The sequence below is a fragment of the Pongo pygmaeus genome, chromosome 16 (assembly GCF_028885625.2).
Source record: "Pongo pygmaeus isolate AG05252 chromosome 16, NHGRI_mPonPyg2-v2.0_pri, whole genome shotgun sequence".
Classification (NCBI taxonomy): domain Eukaryota; kingdom Metazoa; phylum Chordata; class Mammalia; order Primates; family Hominidae; genus Pongo; species Pongo pygmaeus.
Genome location: NC_072389.2, coordinates 48,249,147 through 48,261,668, shown reverse-complemented (window position 1 = coordinate 48,261,668; position 12,522 = coordinate 48,249,147). Strand labels below are relative to the sequence as shown.

At 36.6% G+C, this 12,522-nt stretch overlaps 1 protein-coding gene across 1 annotated transcript in view; it reads left to right on the top strand.

Moving 5' to 3' along the window:
- The window catches only part of UBR1 (ubiquitin protein ligase E3 component n-recognin 1), a 228,767-nt gene that overhangs the window by 142,786 nt on the left and 73,459 nt on the right, over nt 1-12,522 (top strand). Inside the window, exons 24-30 of the mRNA XM_054452124.1 lie at nt 1,885-1,948; nt 4,450-4,574; nt 6,669-6,721; nt 7,830-7,932; nt 9,079-9,127; nt 9,523-9,677; nt 11,699-11,798. Of these exons, the coding sequence (XP_054308099.1) occupies nt 1,885-1,948; nt 4,450-4,574; nt 6,669-6,721; nt 7,830-7,932; nt 9,079-9,127; nt 9,523-9,677; nt 11,699-11,798 (649 nt within the window). The remainder of the gene's footprint in view (nt 1-1,884; nt 1,949-4,449; nt 4,575-6,668; nt 6,722-7,829; nt 7,933-9,078; nt 9,128-9,522; nt 9,678-11,698; nt 11,799-12,522) is intronic.

The window sequence follows — 12,522 nt, the reverse complement described above, 5'->3', positions numbered from 1 at the left end:
ATCTTTGTTGTCTCAGAGGTAATATACAAATTTTATTTTATTTATTTATTTATTGTTTTTGAGACAGGGTCTCACTCTGTCGCCCAGGCTGGAGTGCTGTGGCGCGATCTTGGCTCAAAGCAAACTTCTTCTCCCATTCTAGTGATTCTCTTGCCTCAGCTTCCTGAGTAGCTGGGCCTGCAGGGATGAGCCACCATGCCCAGCTTATTTATTTATTTATTTATTTATTTATTTATTTATTTATTTTGAGATGGAGTCTTGCTCTGTCACCCAGGCTGGAGTACAGTGGCACAATCGGCTCACTGCAGCCTCTGCCTCCTGGGTTCAAGCCATTCTCCTGCCTCAGCCTCCCCAAGTAGCTGGGATAATAGGCGTGCACCACCATGCCCAGCTAATGTTTGTATTTTAATAGAGACGGGGTTTCACCATGTTGGCCCGGCTGGTCTCGAACTCCTGACCTCGTGATCCGCCCGCCTCAGCCTTCCAAAGTGCTGGGATTACAGGCGTGAGCCACTACACCTGGCCAATTTTTTGTATTTTTAGTAGAGTTGAGGTTTCACCATGTTGGCCAGGCTGGTCTCAAACTCCTGAGCTCAAGTGATCTGCCTGCCCTGGCCTCTCAAATTGCTGGGATTATAGGCGTGAGCCACCGTTCCCGGCCACATCTTTATTGTTTGAATATTTGAAGTACCAGCCTATAAAGTAGCCCTTAACTACTTTGAATTCATGAAATCCCATTATTTTATTCGTTCAAATTAGAAGTTACTCCTGCTAGTAAAATTTCTTTGGAAAAATAATAAATAAATATATAAATTTTTTTTTTCCTTTTTGAGACGAAGTCTTGCTCTGTCGCCCAGGCTGGAGTGCAGTGGTTCGATCTTGGCTCACTGCAACCTCTGCCTCCTGGGTTCAAGGGATTCTCCTGCCTCAGCCTCCTAAGGATTACAGGTGCTGTAATTACAGCCTCCTGAGGATTAAAGGCGTGCTGGGATTACAGGCGCACACCACCACGTCCGGCTAATTTTTGTATTTTTAGTAGAGACGAGGTTTCATGATGTTGGTCAGGCTGGTCTCAAACTCCTGACCTTGTGATCCACATGCCTTGGCCTCCCAAAGTGCTGGGATTACAGGGGCACACCACCACGCCCGGCTAAGTTGTATTTTTAGTAGAGACGAGATTTCACCATGTTGGTCAGGCTGGTCTCGAACTTCTGACCTCATGATCCGCGTGCCTCGGCCTCCCAAAGTGCTGGGATTACAGGTGTGAGCCACCACACCTGGCCTCATATAAAATTTCTAAATCAAATTTAAGAATTAAAGAACTCTGGGATAGCCAGGAGCAGTGGCGCATGCCACTGCGCCTGGCCAAAAAATGTTTTTAAATGAAAAAAATAGAAGTTACTTGCAAAGGGCTAACATGAATAGGATATAAAATGCAGAGCTAATTTTTAGTTGTTTTATACTTAGTGAAAATCAGTATCTGATTTAATAGTTTAAATGAGGGGCGTGTTAGAGAAGGATACTCTTACCATGTAACTGTTGGGAATCTATTTGAAGGCACTTTCTTACTAACCCAGGTAAGAAGGCAGCAAATAATAGAGGAAGAGTTGAAGATTAGCATTAGTGTGCTGATTTATGACTTTGTGGGGGATAATGATAATGAAAATGATGACAGTATTTAGCAGTTATATGCCAGGTATTGTTGAATTTGATGTCAAAAAAGGGAACTATTGTAACTATTTGTGCTGTGCACACATACAAAAAAAATACTAGACTGGATGAAAAATACTAGACTGGATGGACCATGAGTCTCATCCAGAAATGCATGTTTTATGGAGGTTTTTGGTTCTTCCATAACTAATTTACTCTTTTTTGATTCTATAGGATTTGATTAAACAATATAATACACTAATAGAAGAAATGCTGCAGGTCCTCATCTATATTGTGGGTAAGATTAAAACACAATGTTTTGAAATAGAACATCGGTTACTTTTTAGAGAAACCATTTATATGAATTATAATTGATCATTTTACTCCTTATTCATATACTGCATTTAGAAAATCACCTTCACAAAAGTACAGATTTTACATTTTTATTTTTCAGTACCTGATTTGTAAATGTTTTGACTTATTTGGAGGTCATTTAGTGCTAAAAATTTTATATATATTATAGGCCTAAGTGAAATATATTTTCATTGGGTCATTCTGTTTAATTATTTTGTGCAAATATTGGTCATACTTAGCTTTGTTAAGGTTACTTAGAGAAAAGAAATAGAATGTTCTTTGCCAGAAATAATGTTTATCAAGTTATGACATTGACCCATAGAAATGTGTCTTATAATTCAGTTGAGATTAATATAAATATTCAGTGCAGAAACACTATATTCTAACCTATTGAATACAAATATATGCTATGTCATAGTCTGTGTTGATTTTACCAGCTGGTACATTCATTGCCATCATCTTGTTCTGTTTTGTTTTTTTGAGACGGAGTCTCGCTCTGTCGCCCAGGCTGGAGTTCAGTGGTGCGATCTCAGCTCACTGCAACCTCTGCCTCCTGGATTCAAGCGATTCTTCTGCCTCAGCCTCCTGAGTAGCTGGGACCACAGGCATGCGCCACCACGCCTGGCCAATTTTTGTATATATATATATATGTATTTTTTAATAGAGACGGGGTTTCACCATATTGGCCAGGCTGGTCTTGAACTCCTGACCTCATGATCTGCCTGCCTTGGCCTCCCAAAGTGCTGGGATTACAGGCGTGAGCCACTGTGCCCAGCTGTCATCTTGTTTTTGACTTCTCATTCTGGCTTTTGTTACTTACTTTGCTGCACCAAACGCTGTTTGGTTTGAATAGTTCTTCAGTTGGGGATTCTAGCTATTACCTAAGTCTGTAAACCTGGATTCATTTTTACTTATTGTTTGTCAGAGAGCTAGTTGCTAGACCGGCTACATGTCTCAGCAGAAGGGGTAGTAAGCCTTTATTGCTGAGTGAGACTTAAACCTTCCTGTCCAGAATATGCCAGTTAGAAACAGATGGGAAAAAATGGGCAAATTAAGAATGTGTAAAAGATTTTAAAATTGATTATATACTTTTTCAAATTATGAAAACTCAAGGGAAATTTTTGCATTTGTCCTTAGAGTACTATGTAAAGAATTTCTAATATTGTAGTATAATTTTGCTGTTTTATTTTTACTGTTTTACTATTCCTACTGTTATTTTACTATTATTGTATTTGCCCAAATTTATTTATTTTTTTTCTTGTGATTTGATTTTTAGTTAATACTTGCTCTGCTCCTGAGTTTAAGTTCATTACTTTCAGGAGTCAACATTTTTGTTTAAAAAATTATATTTCTGATCTATAGTGGAAAATCATTAAGAAATAGAAAAATATTTGGATTTCATATCAGGAACTCTAGTCTTGGCCTTGCTACCAGTTTTCAAGAGCATGCAGTTGCATTCTTTGGGCCTCAGATTCCTGATCTGTAAAATGTGGCGGTAACCTACATGATCTCTAAGGTTTCTTCTAGCACTGAAATTCTAGGGGATACTGTTTTTGGTGAAAAGTTATGAAAATTACAAAATGCTTTACAAATGTAAAGAGGAATGAATGTGTTGGAAACGAATTCACTTAACAAAAAGTCGTTCTTTGGCAAATTTGTAGAATTAATCAAATCTCTTAGGCAAGGGGTTTCTTTGTAACCCTCTTATAGATATCATACGACTTCGTACAGATACTGTAGTGTTGAAAATCAGTGGTGACATAAGGCCACATATTGTAAGCCTTCTTAAGGCAATCGGAATTAGATGCTGTTCACACCAGTGAAGTTCTCATACTTACTTTAGCTATTTTCTGTCTTCATTTGGCAGTTTATTTTGATGAAAAATGGAAATCTGACCTTGTGGGCATTTTCACAGCACCAGTCATTTTTAATACATATTACTGTTTTTTCATTTAACACATAAAGACGTTTTAAAGTATTTTGTTTTTCAGTTTTCACTTTGTTCTTTGTTAAATAACAAGTAGAGACAAAATTGAGAAAGATCTTGAAAGAAAAGCTGTTCAGTGATGGCCACTGCTCATTCAGATGCCATCAGCCATGTGTTCTGGGTTAGAAACACATGCTAATTTATTTGAGGGGCCTTGTTTATAATGTGTGAGTATGTGTATGTATACGAATGTGTATGTATATGTATATGTATGTGTGTTTGTGTATATGTGTGTAAGTAAGCTAAGACAAGGCCTGGATTCTCCTTCAGGTCACAGTTTTCTGCCTCTGTCTTTCAACATAGATTCTTATTCAGATTTGGGAACACATTCAAATAACTTTTGCCCCTCTCTCAGATTTAATTTAATGCAGTGTTCTGGGTGTAAGTGCTTCTGATGGGGAGAGATTTAAACAAAAAATAATTATTCTACTTTTTTTGTTTTAAATTATTTGAACTAGGTGAGCGTTATGTACCTGGAGTGGGAAATGTGACCAAAGAAGAGGTCACAATGAGAGAAATTATCCACTTGCTTTGCATTGAACCCATGCCACACAGTGCCATTGCCAAAAATTTACCTGAGAATGTAAGTCTGATTTTGGTTTTATCTCTATTTACCTCAAGATGGGGTAGATGTTTCTTTTTCTTTAATTGGAAACTACTTCAAAATTTTAGGCAAAAAGTCCTATATCATTACCTTGTAGATGTAAACCGATCACCTTCATCCTTTAGTGGTATAAATTTTAATTCTGGGAGAAACTCCTTTACTTTTTGTTTACTTTAAAATAAAGATTACTGCAGAGGAAAAAAGGAACTTCTTGAAATGCTGAAACTGGGTGGTGTGTTAATCTGGGTCTTCTGAGAAGCAGATCTTGTGACAAAGCATTAAGATTTTTATTAAAGGCAACGGTGAGGGATCTGGGAACGACAAGGGGAGCCATCAGATTCTGATGCAAATCTGATTCCCAGTGAAATAAAGAGGGAAGGAAAGTTACATAGAAGCATCCCAGACTGCTGGGCTTCAATGGCCTTTCCATCTGTCCCTCCCCATGTCTCCCAGAATGAGCCTGCATTAGTATCTCTGTCTTGCTCATTGTCTGGGAATGACTGGTGAGAAGCTTGGCCTTAGTTTCACCAGAGCACAACAGTTGAGGCACGTGGTCATTTACTCCCTGTAATTAGATGTCTGCAAGGTGCAGTCTCATGACCACCACAGGTGGCGTTTGTATTTTTGTATATACAGATACTGTGGTAATAGTCCTACAGATTATGAGTCTCATATTTTTTCCCTCTGAGATTTGAATATGAATTAGAAAAATGATTCTTAAAAAAAATTATACTTATCTGTGCTGTCAAGGCTTTCCAAAGAGGTAGAATAGGGATATGTGTGTGTGTGTGTGTATGTGTGTATATATATACACATATATATTTTTTTTTCCTTGAGATGAAGTCTCGCTCTGTCACCCAGGCTGGAGTGTAATGGCACAATCTTGGCTCACTGCAACCTCCGTCTCCCGGGTTCAAGTGATCCTCTTTCCTCAGCCTCCCGAGTAGCTGGGATTACAGGTGCACGCCACCACACCCGGCTAATTTTTATTATTTTTGGTAGAGATGGGATTTCACCATATTGGCCAGGCTGGTCTGGAACTCCTGACCTCAAGTGATCCACCCACCTTGGCCTCCCAAAGTGCTGGAATTACAGGTGTGATGTACGGGGAATATATATATATATATATATATATATTTTTTTTTTTTTTTTTTTTTAGACGGAGTCTTGGTCTGTTGCCCAGGCTGGAGTACAGTGGTGCCATCTTGGCTAACCGTAACCTCCACATCCTGTGTTCAAGTGATTCTCCTGCCTCAGCCTCCCGAGTAGCTAGGACTACAGGCACGCACCACCATGCCTGGCTAATTTTTATATTTTTAGTAGAGACAGGGTTTCACTATGTTGGCCAGGCTGGTCTCGAACTCCTGACCTCATGATCTACCTGCCTCGACCTCCCAAAGTGCTGGGATTACAGGTGTGAGCCACTGTGCCTGGCCAAGTATATGTATTTTTAAGGGAGGTTACATTTCTTATCTTTACAAGACTACAGGAATCTGTGAGCTTACTGTAGTAGTTTGACTAGGTCCTTATCTTAATTTTAAATGACTTTGTAAAAAAAAATAGTGTTCCCTGTTTAAGGAAAAGATCAGGTCAGTCAGAAAAAAACTTGCAGAAGGTAGAATATATTAGGACATCTAGACGTGTATTGCTATAGATTACTAGTTGGAGCTCATTAATTTTGTTACCTTGGTTTTAGGGATTAGTACAGCATGGGCATGTACATAAATGATGGGGGTGATGAACATACTACATAAAGAAGAGCTTCTTTTCTTTGAAGTATTGGTAATACTATGTGTGTATGCCATAGATGTATGTGTGTACTTATACACACATATGAAGGCAAACTTAGATAACCTTTCTTAAACAGTTTATACATACATCTTACCTCTTACGAAGTTGGTCTCCCAAAACATAGATAATTGGTTTTAGACCTGATTTTTTAATAGTGGAAATTGATCTTTTTAAAATTATCTACAAAGTACTTCAGAGATGCAGTTGAAAATGTATTTCACTTCACAGAGAAGTGGAAGTCATTATATGAAGGTAAAAATGACAAAAATATTGTTTCAACAGGAAAATAACGAAACTGGCTTAGAGAATGTCATAAACAAAGTGGCCACATTTAAGTAAGTGCTTAATATTTATGCTTATTCTAAAAGGTAGTTTGATCTTTGTTCTTGTACTGTGGATACTTTGTAGAAGCTCTGAAGTTCTTGCCTGAACTCCCAAGAATAAGAGTGGAATACATATTAGAAAGGGTGAGAATGAGGGGCTCACAGTAGACACTTAGCACCTGTTGGTTGAAAAAATGAGTGTTTTTGGCAAGTGAATGAGAAATACTCATTTATGATATTAGATGATTTATTCAGATAGTAAATGAACTTTTCTGATACTCTCTTTCCCATTAATCTGAACCCATGATTTCATTTATTTTATAAATTTTTATTTTATATGCTAATTTTGGATTTTTCTCTGGTAGAATTAAAACAGTATTTTATAATATTTTCATTTCAGTATATAAAATGGAAATACAAATTTAATTGTATTAATCTTTGAAATTTGAAAAATCGATACTGATAGTGAATTTCTACTTGTTACAGTACTGTGTTTACAGATACATTACTAGTTTCAAATAACTTTTAAAATAGGGTATAGCTTTTCTTATGATCTAGTAATGTTCATTGAAATATTTGACTTAGAGATTGGATAGAAACCAAAAGCTATTTAATGTTTAGAATAAATGTGGAGTACTCCTTTTGACCTCAATGATTTTCCTTATAGTACTATATAAAGGATTCAGTACTATATTTTCATTTGCAAATTACTAAGGTTATGATGTCTCCCTACTGTTTTAGATATGACCTTAGACAATGAAGTGTCTAAGGTCAATGAAGTGTTCTTTAGTTGAACAGACAACCTTTAGGCATCAGAGACTCTTAAATCTCTAAGAAGCTTTAGAGATAGGGCATGGTATCAGTTCTAGATAGTATAAAACAAACTTCTCCAGATTTGTTTGAATTTCATTATTATAAAACACAGCTTAGCTGTTATCAGGCTTTGTGTTCACAATGTAGGTTTTTAGTTTTATTATTGCAATGGAATTTTTCATAAGCTAAATGAGACATAATTTTTTTCTGTATATTTGACTTCTAGATTAATTTTTAGGTTTTTATTTTGTCTATATTTTATACTTCAAGAACACTGCAGTTCATCTTGTATTTTCCATCTATTTAGGAAACCAGGTGTATCAGGCCATGGAGTTTATGAACTAAAAGATGAATCACTGAAAGACTTCAATATGTACTTTTATCATTACTCCAAAACCCAGCATAGCAAGGTAGAAAAAAGTATCCTTTTCAGTAAATAAACCTAAATGCTTTATGCTTTCTAACTCCACAGAAAATTTTCTGCTTTTTCTATAGTTTCATGCTGGTTCTTATTAATAGAGGTCGTTATGTCACCCAAGAATTAAAATTGAATCAATAATGTTATCTAGTATACAGGCAATATTCAGATTTTCCTGATTATACTACATATGTCTTTAATAGCTGTCTTAGGAAGAGTATTCAATCAAGCATCATGGACTTCATCATCACACACTCATTTGATTGTCATGTTTCTTTAGTTTTTTGTTTTGTTTGTTTTTGTTTTTTTTGTTTTGTTTTGTTTTGTTTTGTTTGTGAAATGGAGCCTCACTCTGTTGTCCAGGCTGGAACGTAGTTGCACGATATCAGCTCACTGCAACCTCCACCTCCCAGGTTCAAGTGATTCTCCTGCCCCAGCATCCTGAGTAGCTGGGACTATAGGCACATGCCACCATACCTGGCTAATTTTTGTATTTTTAGTAAAGACGGGGTTTCACCATGTTGTCCAGGCTGGTCTCAAATTCCTGACCTCAAATGATTCCACCCACCTTGGCCTCCCAAGGTCCTGGGATTACAGGCGTGAGCCACCTTGCCCGGCCAATAGTCTCCTTTAATTTAGAAGATAATTCTTTTGCATTTTTTTCTTTCATAACATCGGCATTTCTGTAGAGTACCAAATAGATTCAATTTGAACAGTTTTTGGCAAGAATACTATGTAAGTGATATATTGCATCCCATTATTAGGCACATACGCCTTTTTGTCCCATGAAGGATCATGTTAAGTTTGATCACTTAGTTAAGGTGATGTATGGCTTTGTCCTTATCAAGTAAATACTTTACAGCCCATAGCATAGTACCCTGTACATAATAGATACTGGGTAAATATTTTCACTAGAAAATAATGGGGACTAAGTTTTTGACCAGGGATATTCCTCATCTATTTTGCATTAGTTTTCTCTAGAACACAATTTTATTTCTAGGACAAAGAGGCATTTTGAATACATGCTTCAGTATATAAAGTATTTTAATAGGTGGTTGGGTCTTTCCTGACTGTTTTAATGTATTTCATTTGTTTCATGCTTCCAAAGCAGTATATTTAATGATAGATTTTTTTATAGGCTGAACATATGCAGAAGAAAAGGAGAAAACAAGAAAACAAAGATGAAGGTAAAAAGTGAGATTCTGAATTGACTCATTTTGACTATTTTCTGTGGTTTTGTATCAGCAAAGCACATAGTTTTTTGTTGTTGGTTTTTGAGAGTGGGCAAGTCAAGGAAGTGCAAAGAGCTTTTTGCTTTTTATTCACATATTAAGATATGGTATGTATCAGTAGTGATTGAATTTAAAATTGATAACAAATGTAGTTCATTTTGGGTGACTTGATATAGTACTTACATTACACTTAACATTGATATTTTCAGTACTGGAAAGGTAGCGAAAAAGCATGTGTTGTTTTGCATGTAACCTATTATTTTTTGACATTTGCACTTTTGTAGGTAGGATAACCCAAATAAAAATGCACCTGTTTGTCTCTTTCCCCATCCATTCCCCACCTCCTATAGCATTGCCACCACCACCACCTCCTGAATTCTGCGCTGCTTTCAGCAAAGTGATTAACCTTCTCAACTGTGATATCATGATGTACATTCTCAGGACTGTATTTGAGCGGGCAATAGACACAGATTCTAACTTGTGGACCGAAGGGATGCTCCAAATGGTTTGTTTACGTGAAATATTTTCTCTACATCAAGTCCTAGAGTTCTTGGGGATCTAGGGAAGATCTCGGGTCTAACTTCAGTTGGAACCACATCTAGAGCACCGGAAACGTAGGGGTCATTAAAAATAGCTTACACCAGCACAAATTTTTTTTAGTGATATGTTCTCATGTTTTTAGCATCCTTACTCTTGGGAACCATTTCTGTTTAATAAAACCCATGAAAACAAAAACAGGTGTACTTATGCTAATAAATTGACATGTTATTATTGTGTCATGATTTTTTGTATTTTTAATTTTACTTGAATTATAAGGAGACAGTATAATAAAGATTTGAAGATAGGTCTAGACTTCAGTCTTGGGTTTCCCCACTTCCTATTTAAGGAGCAAATAATAATTTTCTCATTTGTAAAATGGATAAAAGTGTAATTATTCATAGAGGTAGGATAATTAGCTAAAGTGAAAGCAGCTTTTTTTCCTTGTTACTGTTGTAGATAAATACATGTTACTTAATTATGCCACATCATGGTAGTTGTAACGCCATATTTATTTATACCTGCCTAACTAAATGTTCCTTTTTCCTTGAGTATTGTTGGTCTACAGGTTCTAAATGCTGTCATTGCCATATGTGTACCTCAATTTTTGTTATAACACTGATAAATACATTCACTAGTAAATTTCAAACCATAGAGATATGTTTGAAACCAAGTTAAAATTTCTCTCCCTGAGTCCCAGTATGCTATATAGGACATAAGCATTGTTAAAGTTTTGTATATTCTGGAAATCATTGCACATTAGCGCATATAGATCTACTTATTCTTGATAGCTGCGTAGTCCATTGTATGGATATAATGTGTTTAAGTAGTCTCCTATTAATAGACATTCAGGTGTTTCTAGGTCTTTGCTGTGACAAAGAATAATAAAATGTACGTTCTTATACAAATGTTTTTGCATACTTAAGGGAGCGTATTTGTCATACTACTTCCTAATAGTTGGTGTATACCTTTACATTTTTGATAGATGTTTTCAAATTGGCCTCCAAAAATGTTATACCAGTTTACTTTCCCATCAACACTATGGTCAAAAGTGCCTACTTCCCAATACCTATGCCAGCTCTATATTTTACCAAACACCAAAATTTTTGCCACTGTAATAGGTGAAAAATAGGATGATCTTGTTTCAACTCATTTTTCTTTAAGTGAGGTTGAACTGTTTTGTTTTTTTTTTGAGATGGAGTTTCACTTGTCACCCAGGCTGGAGTAGGCTGGAGTGCAGTGACACACTCTTGGCTTACTGCAACTTCCACCTCTGGGTTCAAGCGATTCTCCTCCCTCAGCCTCCCAAGCAGCTGGGATTACAGGTGCCCACCACCACGCCTGGCTAATTTTGTATTTTTAGTAGAGACGAGGTTTCACCATGTTCACTAGGCTGGTCATGAACTCCTGACCTCAGGTGATCCACCCACCCCGACCTCCGAAAGTGCTGGGATTACAGAAGTGAGCCACCAGCGCCAGGCCAGGTTGAACATTTTTCATATGTGTATTCATCATTTCTCTTTCTGTAAACTGCTTAATGTGAACTGCTGAAACCTTTGCGTGTTTTTTACCTATCAGCTTTCTTATTTTTATACTTCTACTTAAAAGAGATTTACCTTGCTAGGCATGGTGGCCCATACCTGTGATTGCAGCACTTTGGGAAGCTGAAGCAGGAGGATCACTTGAGCGCAGGAGTTTAAGACCAGCCTGGCCAACATAGTGAGACGCTGTCTATACCCCCTGCCCCCTCCAAAAAAAATTTAGCTGGGCGTGGTGGTGTGCACCTCTAGTCCCCAGCTACTCAGGAGGCTGAGGCAGGAGAATCACTTGAGCCCAAGAGCTTAAGGCTGCAGTAAGCTAGGATTGCCCCACTGCACTCCAATCTGGGTGACAGAGTGAGATCAGTCTCTGAAAAAAATAAAAATTAAATTAAAAATATATTTACCTGAAGAAGTGCAGTTTTAAAGATCTCTTATTTTCCTCCTTCAGGCTTTTCATATTCTGGCATTGGGTTTACTAGAAGAGAAGCAACAGCTTCAAAAAGCTCCTGAAGAAGAAGTAACATTTGACTTTTATCATAAGGCTTCAAGTATGTTTGAGTATCACTCTTCAACACATTTGTCATTGAAAGTCTAGATCTTAAGGAGTTTTAATTTGTCAATCCTGAAAGTTTATATCTTACAGAGTTTTAATCTGTCAGTCCTTAAAACATAGGTAACCCTGAAATAATATTTTTTCCTAGCATTCTTAGTTTGTAACTAATATTTTCAAGTATACTAATATATTTTTTAATCCCTTACTGTAATCTTTACTACAATCTTTTTACTACATGATCTCCCCACTTTTTTTTTTTGGTTACATATATTGGTATTTTTTTACTTTCATTCCTCATCTCAGTATTATCAAATATTTGCTGCTGTGTCAACCATAGCATTCATGTGACATGTCTTAATAAGATATTAATGTTTCTGAATTTTAAATGATAGAAATCTGAAAGATAACATGTTCATTTTGCGTTGTATTCAACTTGGAAGAAAAGGATAGTTTTAAATTAGATTTCTAATAAATGCTACCTGATTAAGATAGTTTTTTTCAAAGCACATTCCAGGCATGTTGATTATAAAAACAATAGGAGACAAACATTTTCTATTTACATGCTGTATTTTTTAGATCCCTGAAGACATCAAAAACCTATTCAGTTTATGGATATAAAGTCCCCCACTTCAATATTTTTGGCAGTTTTGTTTCTCATTAAGCACTTTTGCTTAGATGTTGAGTCAAGCAGAGGAAAGACCAGAGACAGATATTTAGGG